Consider the following 15713-nt stretch of genomic DNA (forward strand, 5'->3'; position numbering starts at 1 on the left):
GATAAAATGTTCTATTCAGAACAGGTTTTAGTTAAGTGCGATGGGCAAAAGAAAACTATCATATGGGTAATCAGCCATTAAGAAGGGAAAAAGAATTAGGATTTTAAAGGCTCTTGAAACCTAAATGTGTCTTTTGAGTAACTTTAAATATGAGAGGTGTGTATGGTGTGAGATCATACAAGCTGAACATTTAATTTGACAAATTATTGATAGCAAGGATGGTGCGTAAGTAGTAAACAGTATTTCTTAACTATTTAACTTTTTATTTTGGCTTTTCAGCAGTTTTCTGATGCCTAGTGCTGTCCCTCAATAAAATTTTATTTACTAAAATTTGTTATCCACTTCATCGCAATTGCAAAAATTTTGAAGTGAAGGAAGCTTGATCCTAATTTTACTGTATACATTCTGGTTTACAGGTCAGTAAGCGGATATCTGACCATTTATACAAAAACTAGATTTATTGCTTTCTTTCATAGGTAAGACATTTTAGGGCCAATATTCAATTGGCAGATAGCCAGATATTTAGGACTTATCTGGCTATCTAGCAGCTGCTGAATATCCGCTCAAGATCAGTGGTCACTAGATAGCCAGTTAAGTCACTTATATGGCTGTCTAGTTAGCCGCATAAAAAAGTGGACGGGCAGTGGGCAGACAGGTTTTGCTACTTAACTGGATAACATAAGCGATTTTGGGACTTAGCTTCGCAGTAAATAACAGCAGATAAAGACCCAAATGATTCATCTAGTCTGCCCAACAAACTGTTTAGATCTTCCTCTTTTTGTCTTAGCATGGTTTCTTAAATGTATATATGTTTTTGAAATATAAAGTGTCTGCTTATTACAGGCATATTTCCTGTTTTTAAACTTTCAGTTAGGTCATGCTTCATGTCTTAATACTGTAGTCATAGCTTATGTGGATTGCAGTGTAATGCCTTTATGGGATTCTGGTGGGCACCAGCACAGCATTGTCCCTGTTTTCTTAGTCTGAACTGCAGAAGCTTCAGAGTAATGGGCTTGTAGATATTACAGAATGGAATGTGTTCTCTCAACTACAATAAGATTTTTTTTGATTCTTTTGTTGTGACATGAATAAGTTTATAACATAAGTTGGGAAGACTTCAGTAGTACCACATTGTCTATCAAGCGGCTGCCCACTTTGTGGAGCAGCACCTTGGCATTGAAGCTAAAAAGAGAGAGGAAGGAAGGAAGGAAAAGGAATTAAACCATAAGGAAACATTTGTCGCATATACTTGAGTTTGCAGCTCCCATTTCACTCCTGAATCATCCCGGAACCCATATGCAAATCTAGTCTAAAGGATCATCCTCAAATCAAGGGTTCACCTATGGTAAAATTTAGACCAGAACATTATCTAGACCACTCTATTGTAAAATGGGTACATAATTGCCTGGGTGCAGTGCTTTCAGTATCAACGTGAGAGCGCACATTAAGTAGTGACCCAATGGGGTCATTCTGGGACCAATACTAGTCAATGATTTCATTAATTTAAAAGATGAAACATTTTTATATTCTCTTTCAAGCAGGATAGAATTGCAAGTACATTGGAAGGCAAGGTTAGAATTTAATGTGGTCTTTATAAGATGGAGACAAGGTCAGGAATAATTTTATCCCATTTAACAGACAAGTATCAGGGTTTATAAAGGGGCTACAAACTGAATCAGTATCACTATAGCACTGGGTTAAAACTGACATCTAACTGGGATGTTTTGGTGATTGTTACAGACAAAACACATTTTGTTGCATTATGTGCTACTAGTAGGCCCTTTTATTGGAACACTGTAGGTGGTTTTGGACTTCCACACTTTAGAATGGACGTGGAGGTTTTGGAGTGAAGTCTGAGGAGATCCAGCAAAAAAAGTAAGAGGTCTAAGGCAATATGACATCTACTGTAGCTGCATTTGCAAAATTCCTGAAGTCACTACATACTTATTGGCAGTTTTATTCAGAAAAATGTATATATTTCTGTGATTTATGTATTTACTCTGCATAATCCTCTTTGCACATATGCCAGTTAATTGATCTGAAAGATGATAAAACAGGCGGCTACTCCTTGCAACCAACTTAGTAACTTTTTTTTAGAATTTTACAAAGAGGCTTATTTATTGAGCAATGATTGGTAAATTCAAACTCATTGAACTGTTTGCAATCATCCATAATATATGAACATTCACTTAGTAACCATGCAGACAATAGTCTTGGATACAAAATAGAAAATCTAGAATATAGGCCTGCAACCAGACAGCATCATCCTGTTTTATTTTCTTCCCTTCCTTTTCATCTGCTAGACCAGTCCGTTAAACTAGGGATTTCCCCACTCCACAGCTTGACCGAGATGGAAGACTCTCTCCTCTTTCTGGGCTATAAAGGGGGTGTGGTCTTGGTCTAATGCCACTAGTCTTTTCTGGCAATGGCAGACGAGAGGAGGGTGAGGCCCTGGCCTGGTTGCGCCTAGGATAACTACTCCTAGGGGTTACTTGTCCCAGTGGGCGCAGTCTCCCAGGCACTGCCCTGTTTGAGCTCCTGGAAGTTTGTCCCAGCACCCTTAGGGGTCTGTGCAACCTCCAGAGCATGACAGTGATCACAGTACCCTTTGGCATCTGTAGAACCTCCAGAGAGGACTCTGTTCCTTTTTTGCAAGATAAAGTTCACCCAAAACTTCCAACTCATATTTCCCTGGTGCTGCTAGAAGTTGAAGTTCAACCTGAGTACTCAGTTTTGGACCATTCTTCAATTGTAGGAGAAATAGTTCCCCAAAGTTGAAGAAGCACGCTTCTCCCAATAGCTATTAGCCTCTCAGCAGCTTGATAATGACACAGTATGGCATTTTCTTATGTTCTTAACTTATCCAATCCTTTTTTAAACACAGCTTGCACTAACCACATCCTCTGGCAACAAATTCCAGAGTTTAATTGTGCATTGAGTAAAAAAGAACTTTCTCTGATTAGTTTTAAATGTGCCACATGCTAACTTCATGGAGTGCCCCCTAGTCTATTATCTGAAAGAGTAAATAACAGATTCACAACTACCCGTTCTAGACCTCTCATGATTTTAAACACCTCTATTATATCCCCCCTCAGCCGTCTCTTCTCCAAGCTGAATAGACCTAACATCTTTAGTCTTTCCTCCTAGGGGAGCTGTTCCATTCCCCTTATCATTTTGGTCGCCCTTCTCTGTACCTTCTCCATCGCAATTATATCTTTTTTGAGATGCGGCTACCAGAATTGTACACAGGTGATGGAAAACTTGCCATTTGGGATGGAGGTTATTAAGAAACATGATCTTCCTCCCTCACTAGCAAGGAGCAGCTTAGGTAACTCCTACACATGAGGACTGATCTAGTAGGAAGATGAGCAAAGCTAAATTATTCTTTCTTTATTTATTTTTTTATTTATTTGAGTTTTTCTATACCGGCATTCACGGAGATTCGTATCATGTCTTGATAATTCTTTCCTTGAGTCCGGTTAGACCAGTCCAGAACCTGCCCAGGAAGATGGCGGTGGTGGGAGAACAATGATATTCTGCAGAGCATGCCCTCTTGCTCCCGCCTACTCTTTCATTTTTATTACTACAGTATTTTTTTTTTCATGGACATTATACCGGGATCCTGAATTGAGCCTGTCTTGTTTTTTCCTAAGTGGGGGTGAGAAAACTGAACTATGTAAGCCAGAGAGATGAACATCTCTACATTTGAAATAACTTTCTACTCTAATTTCATGTTTAGATTGGTTGGTTGAGGAACAAAGAGCTTTTTCAGTTCCAAAAGACTTAATGTAGTATTCCTAAACCCAAAATGTTCACCTTCCAGTGGTAATTGCTCTAATCTCCGTACATATAAAAAAAACAAACAAACAACTTTGGACTTTATTTTTAGCCTGCTTACGAGATTGCTATGTTTGTGCGTCTTCCTCTCTCCCCAAACTTTGTTTAGGGGACATGAGGATTCTGACTGGGATGTGTGTTTTGGATCCTTGCATATGCACAGACCACGGACACACACAACATACCAGAAAGGCTGGAATTTTTATGCGCGAGATGTCTTGTTTTTCTGTGTTTTTTGTTCTGATTTAATATTTCTTCCCTTCACAGAAGAAAAACAAAAAGGGATCTGTTGATATTACAAAAGTCAAGTGCGTGGAGGTCGTCAAGAATAATGGTGCTTTTATTCCTTGTCAAAATAAATACCCCTTTCAGGTAAGAGTACGTTCTGTATGTATTAATGTAACTGGTTTTATTTATGAATCAGGTATTTCAGTGCTTAATTCAAATTTTCTTTTCAACAAGTTTTTACATATCTTTGTTTTTGTGTTTTATGGCACAATTTAAATTGGATCTGCACTTGTGCTCACTAGCAGTTCAGACTTACTGTTCTTTGATGCAAGTGAAATTTGCAAATATACATTTTTTAAATGTCTTTTGGATCATTTTTCTCAGTTCTTTGTGTATAAATTAATGCCCATACGCTAGAATTTTCAAGCTGTTATAGGTTATTTTAAAGGTTAAAAAAAATGTGCTTTATAAGAATCTTTGGGAAAAATAATTGGAGTGGTTGTACATTTTGGAAGAACATAGGGGGAAATTGCTATTTTTAGCATAAACTGACGTTTTCAGGGGTAATGTCTCAAAATGGATTAATTTTTTGTGTATATCATGAAAGGCACTGACCACACTTGTTTTCCTGTAGTAGGAAACCAGTGTGGTTGTGAGTGTTGAAAAGGCGTGTCTGAAAACTGAAGAGAGGAGTTGCAACTTGTTTTCTATGTTAGTATTTAAGGATAGAATAATTAATTCGGGCCTTCTTGTCTCTTCAGAAGGGTTTGCCCGATTTTCTGTTCTGGAATGAGCAGGTTAAATGGTCCTAATTTTCCTTTTTTTGACCTTTAAAAAAGCAGTTGAGTGAAGCTAATCTATATTAGTGCATTGTATTTTTTATATGGAAGACCTAGGTTTGGCTGCAGTTTTTTGTTTCCTATTCCTTGTACCAGTTCAGGACTCGAAGTGCTGTAGTGGCTGTATGCATAGCCTTAGACAAGGAAGGTTGAGGACATGGTTCTTTCGCTCTTAATGATGGCTTGCTGAAAAATCAATTGAACCATGCACTCAACCTACCTTCCCCGAGGCTATGTGTGCAGCTACTATACAGCTAAAGCCAGAAGAATGCTGGGCTGCATAGAGGAATAACCAGTAAGAAAAAGGAGATGATGTCCTTGGTGATGCCTTGCCTCGAGCACTGTGTTCAGTTCTGAAGCCCTTATTTCCAAATGGGGTTAGAGAGAGGATGGGGGGTGGTGGTCCAAAGAAGGGCTACCAAAATGTTGTGTGATCATTATCAGAGGCTGAAGAATCTGGATATCTATGCCCTGGAAGAGAGGCGGTGCAGGGGAGACTATACAAACCTTCACATACCTGAAAGGTTTTAATGATGTACAAACGTCAAACCTTTTCCATTGGAAGTAGGGGGGGTCACAAAATGAAACTCCAGGGAGGACATCTCAGAACCAACGTCAGAAAATATCTTCACATAGAGGGTGATGGCTGCCTGGAATGCCCTTTTGGAGGAGGTTGCAAGGAGCTTTGTCCATTTTTCTGGTCCACCGAAAGGAATGGTTTCTACCTCACATACTTTAAAGGCAGACACCTCAACATCTTTATTTATTTAAGTTTCTATACCGATATTAGTGGGAACATCATATCGGTTTACATCAAAAACAGAAGGTTGGAAATTACATAAAACAGGGTCATGGGGAAGGAGTAAAAGGAACTGTGAGAATGCAGGATAGGAAGTATATAGGAACGGGCTACTCGAAAAGAGTGCCACAACGGTCCAAAGTAAGCATAAAAATTTGTAAAAAACATAACTTTAAACATACAGAGAACTTTATACAATGTTCATGGAGAGAAAGCAGAGGGGAATAGGTTTATTTAAGGATGAATGGGGAAGTTGTTCTTGATGGGCATATTGAGTAGCCAAGTGGGAAGAGTTAATCTTGGTAGGCGTGTGCGAATAGCCATGTTTTTAGATTGGCTCTGAATTTGGAGCTGCAGGATTCGAGCCTGAGGTTTGGAGGTAAAGAGTTCCAGAGGGTAGGTCCTGCAATAGATAGAGCTCGTTCCCTTGTGGAGGTGAGGTGTGCTATTTTAAGTGAAGGGGGAATGCAGGATAGGAAGTATTTGTTAGATTGTAAGGGGCAGAAAGAGTCGACGAGCCAGTTTGAGTTGTGTGTATGTAACACCCCCCCACTCAAACAGGTCATTAAGTTCTTTAAAATCCAGGAATACAGTGGGCTCAGGTAGAATTAGACCTGTGATGAGGAGACACACAATGTACCAAATGCAAAAAGAACAACAAGCCATCTCTATATTAAAAACTGAAGAAGTTCTTCAGAAAAACATTGAAGTGTTACCAGAAATGAGAGAAAAAACACAATGCATGCAGTATTTCATGATCCATAACCAAAAGAAAAATCTAATTCAGATGAATAACTCTGTCAACAGTGGCACAACTAAAAAAAGAGAGAGTGAAGTGAATAGCAAATCTCAACTAATATCTTATAAGGAGTCCAGGAAAAGCAATAACCTTAAAGAGAGTACCTGGAAGGCTATGACCACAAATGCTCATAGTTTGGGAAATAAAATCCCAGATCTGCAGGCCCTAATGGCTGAGGCACAATTGGACATTGTTGCTATCACAGAGGCATGGTTCACAGAATCTCATGATTGGGATACAACAATACCAGGCTATAACTTGTTAAGGAAGGACAGAGAGGATAGAAAAGGGGGAGATGTGGCTCTTTATGTCAGAAACAACATCCAAGCATCTGAGCTACAAGGAAGTTGGGGTAAGGAAGAAGCTCTATGGCTCGACCTAAAAAAAGATGACGGAGCATCCATTTATATTGGAGTGGTTTACAGGCCTCCAAACCAAAAGGAAGAGCTGGACAGAGACCTGGTTGAAGACATCCATAAGATAGGTAAGAAGGGAGAAGTGGTGATCGTGGGTGACTTTAATATGCCAGATGTAGACTGGAAAATCCCATCTGCAGAAACTAAAAATAGTAGAGCGATAGTGGATGCCATGCAAGTATCTTTGTTCAAACAAATGGTGTTGGAACCCACCAGAGAAGGAGCTATACTCGACTTAGTGCTCACTAATGCAGATAATGTCTCAGATGTCCAGGTGGGTGCCCACCTCAGCAGCAGTGATCATCAAATGGTATGGTTTAATATCACTAAAAGAATAGGGAAAAGAACCACAAAGACCCGAGTTTTACAGTTCAAAAACACAGACTTTGAGGAAATGGGGAAGTACCTGGAGGAAGAACTTAAAGGATGGGAGAACGAGAGAGATGTGGATCAGCAGTGGACCAATCTAAAAGGAGCAATCACCAAGGCAACTGCTCTATACGTTAGAAATGTAAAGAAAAGCAAAAGAAAATTGAAACCTATCTGGTTCTCAAAGGAGGTGGCTGACAAAATTAAAGCTAAAAGAACAGCATTCAAGATATATAAAAGATCCCAAAGGGAGGAACACAAAGAAGAATATCTGATTCAACTGAGGGAGACAAAGAAATTAATCAAGTTGGCAAAAAGTCAAGCGGAAGAGAGGATTGCCAAGGAGATAAAAAATGGAGACAAAACATTTTTCAGATACATCAGCGAAAAGAGAAAGATCCAAAGTGGTATAGTGAAATTGAAAGGTGGTAATGATCAATGTGTGGAGGGAGACGAAGAAATGGCAGATATATTAAACGAATACTTCAGCTCTGTGTTCACTAAAGAAGACCCTGGAGAAGGACCATCTCTACCCAACAAAAAAAAAAATTGGTGGGAAGTGGAATAGATGAAAATCCTTTTACAGTAGAAAATGTGTGGGAAGAGCTAAAGAACCTGAAAGTGGACAAAGCCATGGGGCCTGATGGGATTCATCCAAGGATATTGAGGGAGCTCAGAGATGTTCTGGCGGCTCCGCTGTGTGACCTGTTCAATAGATCCCTAGAAACGGGAGTGGTGCCGAGTGATTGGAGAAGAGCGGTGGTGGTCCCGCTTCACAAGAGTGGGAACAGGGAGGAGGCTGGCAACTACAGACCGGTCAGCCTCACTTCGGTGGTGGGAAAAGTAATGGAGTCACTGCTGAAAGAGAGAATAGTGAACTATCTACAGTCCGGAGAATTGATGGACCAGAGGCAACATGGATTCACCAGGGGAAGATCCTGTCAGACAAATCTGATTGACTTTTTGACTGGGTAACCAAGGAATTGGATCGAGGAAGAGCGCTCGATATCATATACTTGGATTTCAGCAAAGCTTTTGACACGGTTCCGCACAGGAGACTGGTGAATAAAACGAGAAGCTTGGGAGTGAGTGCCGAGGGGGTGACCTGGATTGCAAATTGGTTGACGGACAGAAGACAATGTGTGATGGTAAATGGAACCTTCTCTGAAGAGAGAGCGGTTTTAAGTGGTGTACCGCAAGGATCGGTGTTGGGACCGGTCCTGTTCAATATCTTTGTGAGCGACATTGCGGACGGGATAGAAGGCAAGGTTTGTCTTTTCGCGGATGACACTAAGATCTGCAACAGAGTGGACACGCCGGAAGGAGTGGAGAGAATGAGACGGGATCTAAGGAAACTGGAAGAGTGGTCGAAGATATGGCAGCTGAGATTCAATGCCAAGAAGTGCAAAGTCATGCATATGGGGAGTGGAAACCCGAATGAACTGTATTCGATGGGGGGGGAAAGGCTGATGTGCACGGAGCAGGAGAGGGACCTTGGGGTGATAGTGTCTAATGATATGAAGTCTGCGAAACAATGCGACAAGGCTATAGCAAAAGCCAGAAGAATGCTGGGCTGCATAGAGAGAGGAATATCGAGTAAGAAAAGGGAAGTGATTATTCCCTTGTACAGGTCCTTGGTGAGGCCTCACCTGGAGTACTGTGTTCAGTTCTGGAGACCGTATCTACAAAAAGACAAAGACAAGATGGAAGCGGTACAGAGAAGGGCGACCAGGAAGGTGGAGGATCTTCATCGGATCACGTACGAGGAGAGATTGAAGAATCTAAATATGTACACCCTGGAGGAAAGGAGGAGCAGAGGCGATATGATACAGACTTTCAGATACTTGAAAGGTTTTAATGATCCAAAGACAACGACAAACCTTTTCCGTAGGAAAAAAATCAGCAGAACCAGGGGTCACGATTTGAAGCTCCAGGGAGGAAGATTCAGAACCAATGTTAGGAAGTATTTCTTCACGGAGAGGGTGGTGGATGCCTGGAATGCCCTTCCGGAGGATGTGGTGAAGACCAGAACTGTGAAGGACTTCAAAGGGGCGTGGGATAAACACTGTGGATCCATAAAGTCAAGAGGCCGCCAATGAAGAGTGGGTGACTCACCAGAATGATGGCTACTGCCTGGAGACAATACCCTTATTCAATAAACGTACACATGCTTACTGTGACTCCAACATCGTTCTAGCTTCAACAGCAAGAGGAAATGTGGAATAAAGGATCTGCACTCACAAGGGGGGAGTAGCTGGCTTGTTACGGCGGTTACTACCCCAAACCAAATAAGCCTGTTACTTCTATTTCTATGCATATACAGCATAGTTCTCTGCTTCAACGGCAGGGGAGAAGAAAAAACTGATACTTCACGCATATCCAGCATAGCTCCCTGCTTCAACGGCAGGGGAGAAGAAAAAAGGGTTCACACTCACAAAGCGGGGAGTAGCTGGCTTGTTACGGCGGTTACTACCCCAAACCAAATGTGCCTGATACTTCACTTTCGATGCATATTCAGCATGGCTCTCTGCTTCAACAGCATGGGAGAAGAATAAACTGATACCTCAAACATATCCAGCATAGCTCCCTGCTTCAACGGCAGGGGAGAAGATAAACAACCAATAAGGGCTGTATAACATAGTCTGAGTAAAACAAATAAGCATGGGTGTAGCTTGCTTATTGCGGCGGTTACTACCCCTACTACCCCTAACTTATCAGCTAGATATTCACTTGGATGCAGCTCCATCACTGCTTTCTACATTAATGGTGGGGGTGGAAAGGAAATAGAACCAAGAGCTAAGAGAAACAGATAAGTATGAGAGAAAAAAGTGTGTGAAGCTTGCTGGGCAGACTGGATGGGCCATTTGGTCGTCTTCTGCCGTCATTTCTATGTTTCTATGTATCGCTTTATGGGTCAGGGTAAGGGTTTTGAATAGGATGTGAGAGGGGATAGGAAGCCAGTGCAGATTCTTGAGGAGGGGTGTAATATGGTCATATGGTCATAAACCTATGCTAGTCCTGGAGGTGCTGGGACTTGACCTTTCATGACCCCCATGTGTCCCTTATCCTCGGAAAGCCTCTGGGGCTTTGATTCCCCGAGGTCCTTAACAAGCTTTTCCAGTTCCTTGCCAAAGAACAGGCTCCCTTTAAAAGATAACTTACCCAGATGTAACTTTGATGCTAAATTTGCTGCCCAGTTATGTAACCACAGAAGACCAAAACAGTGAGAGAATTCAAAGGGGCAGGGATAAATACTGAGGATCCCTAAAGGTTAAAGGCTGGAAATGAAGAAAAGAGTACATGGGTGTTTAACTTGCTGCTGCGGCGGTTACTACCCTTAACCAATAAGCCTTGATACTTATGTTGATGCAGCTCCATCATTGCTCTCTGCTTCAACAGCAGGGGGAAGAAGGGAATTGGATTCAGACAGCAACATAGGGCCCCAACTTTTACAGACTGGAGAACTGATATGCAGACATAAGGGGGGAAAAAAAACCACAGGTCTCTTTCTGTGGCCAAGTCCATAAGCAAAGCCTTTATTTATTTTATTATTTTTTTTTATATACCGACATTCATCTCAATTGAGATATCACACCGGTTTACATTCAGGTACTGTAAGTATTTCTCTATCCCCAGAGGGCTTACAATCTAAGTTTTTGTACCTGAGGCAATGTAGGGTAAAGTGACTTGCCCAAGGTCACAAGGAGTGACAGCGGGACTCGAACCCTGGTCTCCTGGTTCATAGTCCACTGCTCTAACCACTAGGCTATTCCTCCTCTTTGTGAATTTTCAGAAATGCTTATCACCCAGTAAAAATGTTGCTAGCAGTAAATATTTGGGGGTGTTAAGGCTCGGGGATAACTGCACAGAGCAGCAGTTGCTACCCTTAAGAGAAACATGGGGTTAACCTGCGTAACACGCGGCAGATAAGCTTGCTGGGCAGAGTGGGTGGACCATTTTGGTCCTTTTCTGCCGTCATTTCTATGTTTCTGTATGTGTTTCTATATAACTGAAATTGCAGAGTTCTTGGTTCTATACAAGAATTTTATATTAGGACACTTTTTTTAAAAAATGGAACACAGTTTACCAGGAAAATGCACAGAAAACAGAAATATCCCTTTTTGGAACCTGAAAGTTTTGAGTGCTGTGTGAAACGCAGAGGGACCGATGTAATAAGGTGCACTGAAGCTGCCGCGGGTTTGTGCGCGGATATACGCATGTTTGTACGCACGTTTTCCCATGCAAACCCTATACGGGGATGTAATGAGGGTTTTGTGCATGGGGAAAAAAGCATGTACAAACATACTTTTAGACCCGTGGTTTTTCCTGAGCGAATGCACGTTACAGCATGCAAAGGAGGCGAGTAGCTAATCATAGGCAATGCAGGGAGACGAGCTAATGCTACTGCAGGTTTTTTAATGCGGGTTTTTTACCGCCATGGGTCAGGGCCACGAGTTAAGTGTCAGCGCTGGCGGGAGGGGGTGCCTATGTCTGTGTCTGTGTCTGAGTGTCCTGAAAACCACCTTGCTGAGGGCCTGAGTGGCCAGCTTAGCTAGGTGCTTTTCTGGGTATCAGAATGGCCAGCTTAAGTAGGTGCTTCCCTAGGCGCTGAGCGCCTAGCTCAGTGCCTGAGTGGCCAGATACACGGCCAGGACACCTGAGCAGCAAGATTAGCTAGGCGCCTTTCTGGGCACCCGATCGTGTAGATTTTTCTGCCATGAATAGAAGAGCACGAGTGGCCTGATAAGTGACTGGCTGAATGCCTCTCTCGACTTCAGAGTGGCCAGCTTAGCAAAGCGCTTTTCACGGATGGGCAGATACACGGCCAGAAGAGCGGCAGGATTGTTGTGAATTAGCATCCATGAAAATATTTGCCATGTTTTCTGCAGCACAGTTATTGGAAATATTAAAAATACTTTCCAGGGTCATACTTTCACTTAATAGGGAGACCCGCTCGCTCTCTTGCTTCTATGTGTGGATTATCAGCGCAGGTTTTGAGCGCGGATGCGGCCACTTGTTACGTGGGCCCTGTTCTACTCTTAGGTACGTGCGTTTTTCTGTACGCGCATGGATTTCGGCACGCAAATCATTTGCATAATTTATTTTTATTTTTTTACATCCCGCGGAGGCAGCAGTTTTAGCCACACACGGTGATCAAAACCTGTGCACATAACGAGCCGTGGGTCTTATTACATGGGCCCCAGAGAATGGTTGGTGCTGTGCAGTTTAGCGCTAGTAAACAATTACACAGCAGAGAGAGGAAACAGAGAAGGGATGGTGATGGAATGGGGAAAGATAGACCAGGTGAATAGGGACAGAGAGGCATAAGAGTACTTTGGATAGAGGAGTGATAGAGAAAAAAATAGAACTGAAATAAAGAATAAAATTAACATAGAACAAGCAGATGTGTATAACTTGATTTAAAACATCATTTCAGTTTGGAAAGGAAATATTCAATAATTGAAAAGTTGTTTAGAAAAATTAAGATGTTTTGCATATTTAGTAGCTTGATAAGCATTTGCATATTTTTCATGATTGTAAATTTAGCCTACAATGGAATTTTTCTCTTGGACAAAATCGAATTGTGCTTACTGAATTTCATTAACTTGGGAAATAGCCGCAGATTGGAATTCTATTCTTTTTGCCATATACATATATATTTGCTTCTTTAGTTAAGTTAATGTTAAAGCCTGGATATTCCTTTTCATTTTTAGGTCTAATAGGGTCTGATTGTTGGTGCTGATTCAATGGGCCAGGAAAATATTGCTTGTGTGAAGAACTTAATGGTCTGGGGTTTAACATTTTTTTGGTTTCCTAACCTTTTTGGGGGAAATTGGAATTAAGGGTCAATAAACAAGTTGTAGCTGATACCTTTTTTAAATTGAATTAAATACATTAGTGGCTAGCTTTTTAACATTTAGACTCTCAATCAGGTCAGTGAAAGAGCACAGTTACATTGGGTTGAAATTGGGATAGACCAAATATTGCAAAAAAAAAAGATACATCTCATCGCTATCATTTAGGCTGGGGTCTGGAAGCACCCTCTCAGGAGCAGGGCAGGGTTCATCGTCTGCCTAGCCAGCCCTCTCCTCCGCAGGTGGAGCCCCCTTGGGTTCTGGGGGTCAGCAGGAATTGCCTATGACTGCAGAATGTTAGTGACTGGTTACGGCTGGAAACTGGGTTGGTCGTCTTCCTACCCAGCCCCTTCCCCTGCTGATTGAGCCCTTGGGTTTGGGGGGCCAGTAGTGCTTAACTGGATAGGAGGGCAAGGCAGGACAGGCTGGAACTTGAGGCCAGACACAGGCTGGACATTATGATCAGAGACAGACTGGGAGCAGAGGTCTGGGTATTGGTACACGCAAGGAGCTGAGGACTGGATACAGACACAGGCTTGGGCAAGGCAAAGCAGGAAATGGATGCTGGGGACTGGACTGTGCAGGACATAAGACCAGACAAGGTAACAGAACACTAAGGCCTGAAGGCAGCAACACAAAAGGCCCATAGGGCCGCTAAGCATAAGGGCCAGAGGCCACTAAGCAAGGAGAGGCTTGAGTAGTCCACAGAGCAAGGTTGAAGATAGAAGGCCTGAATGCCACAAAGTAAGGAGCAAGATACAAGAAGGCCAAGGCCGCAAGGTAAGAGCAGCCAGGTCAGAAAGCCAAGAGTTACTCTGACACAACATCTAGATTCTGGCAAGGCAAAGTTAAATGGGGCTGGAACTCTGGTTTCATGTGAGCATAAAAAGCAGAGCTTGACAAGGCTGGAGGTGAAGTTTGCCGAAGGAAAGGAGACTGTACCACAGTCTCAGGTGGCCAGTGAGGAGATGGCTCCGCTAGCTTGGAACAGAGCTCACAGAAAGCCTCTGCCTCATTGCTAAAGCCAAGAACAGCACCAAAGACTACTTCCATTCAAGCACCAAGCACAACTTTCCACTAGTCACCACAAATGAATGCAAAAGCTTTGCCTGCTTTTTTGCTGACAAAATCTTGAAATACTAATTCCTAACTAATTGAAACAGATATCTGGAAAGCTATTCCTTAAATCAACCAATACTGCCCACCCTCAAGAAATTTCCAACATGCAGCCTTACACTATCTCACTTCCAAGAAGATTCCAGTGACCCTAGCATTAAGATCCCCTCTGATCTCAGAACAGTCGTCCAGTTCACTTCTGTCCAACAAACTAGTTAAAGCAGCCAAACTTGGTCTTTCCATCTGGATCATCCAACTAGTAAACTGCTTCTTAACAGATGGTGTTATCGCAGGCATGTTAAAGAAAGCTGCTGTTCTACCCCATTCTCAAGAAATCCTCCCTTGACTCCAAGATCCTGGACCATTTCAAATAATTCTCTAATAGACAAAATCATCAAAAAAGCAATCTTTAAAGTTAAAATTAAATTCCACAAACTCCAGACTCTTTATTTAAAAATGTTACTTGCCTATATCGGTGGCTTTTCCATTATGAATTTATTTACCCTGAGTGGCACCAGCTACTGAGCCAAAACAATTGCACAGGCCATAGCAGTGATGAGAGCAGTAGGATTGGATGTTGCTGAGCTATCACAGATTACTGAAAAAAATATGCAGAATTTTTTTTCTACTATAAACAAACTTTTAAATGCTGGCCACAAGTGGGGCCAGGGAAGAAGAAACAAAACTTGAGCAAGATGCCTAGATAAGATATGGGACAAACAAACATGATATTGTCTCTAATGGGATCATTACTTATTGATCTGAGTTTACAGTTGGGTTGCTTATTAATAACTAATATTGGTTTAATGGTTGGGTCACATCTGGGAGATGGGGATGTTAATCTTTAGGATTTCTTCCAAGGGGTAGGTATGGGTTCAAGGATTGATTATTGGGGGGGGGGGGGAGTGTTGCGTTGGAAAGGCAATTTTTTTGGGGGGAAGGAAGTCAAGGAATGAATGTGTAGAGGTGGAATTTGAATGGAGGGCAGATGAGATGGAGAAATTGAGGTGATTTGGTATAGCGCGGGGTGAAGATAAGGGAATATAATGGGAAGTGACAACTAAAAGGATAGTATCTCTGAATGTTCAAAGTTTAAATATCCCTATTAAGAGGCAGCTCTTAGTTAAAGAATTAAAAAGGCTTTGAGCTGATAATGGCTTTTATTTAAGAGACTCATTTTAGAAAATGTGATCGTTTCTTGAGGCCTAAGGATTACACTCGCAACATTCTGGCCTCTGTGTGTGATGATGAGAAATGTGAAGGAGTGGGGTTCCTTATTCATAGAGCCTTTAATATTTCTGTGCTGAAAATGCTCGGATAAGGCTGGGGTATTTGATTCTTAACTGCAGTATCGAGGGAACAGATATTGTTGGCGAAAATGTATGCCCCTAATCAAGACCAGGTTACTTATTTTGATTCATTGGCGGAGAAATGATTAAGGGACCCATAATGAGG

General features: G+C 41.9%; 1 protein-coding gene across 7 annotated transcripts in view; it reads left to right on the forward strand.

Moving 5' to 3' along the window:
* Positions 1-15713, forward strand: part of TEC (tec protein tyrosine kinase) — a 218450-nt gene that overhangs the window by 116979 nt on the left and 85758 nt on the right. For all 7 annotated transcript variants that reach the window (XM_029588129.1, XM_029588112.1, XM_029588121.1 and 4 more), the window contains one exon: positions 4105-4209. In XM_029588129.1, coding sequence (XP_029443989.1) covers positions 4105-4209 — 105 coding nt within the window. The remainder of the gene's footprint in view (positions 1-4104; positions 4210-15713) is intronic.

Source organism: Rhinatrema bivittatum, chromosome 1 (genome assembly GCF_901001135.1).
Source record: "Rhinatrema bivittatum chromosome 1, aRhiBiv1.1, whole genome shotgun sequence".
Classification (NCBI taxonomy): Eukaryota; Metazoa; Chordata; class Amphibia; order Gymnophiona; family Rhinatrematidae; genus Rhinatrema; species Rhinatrema bivittatum.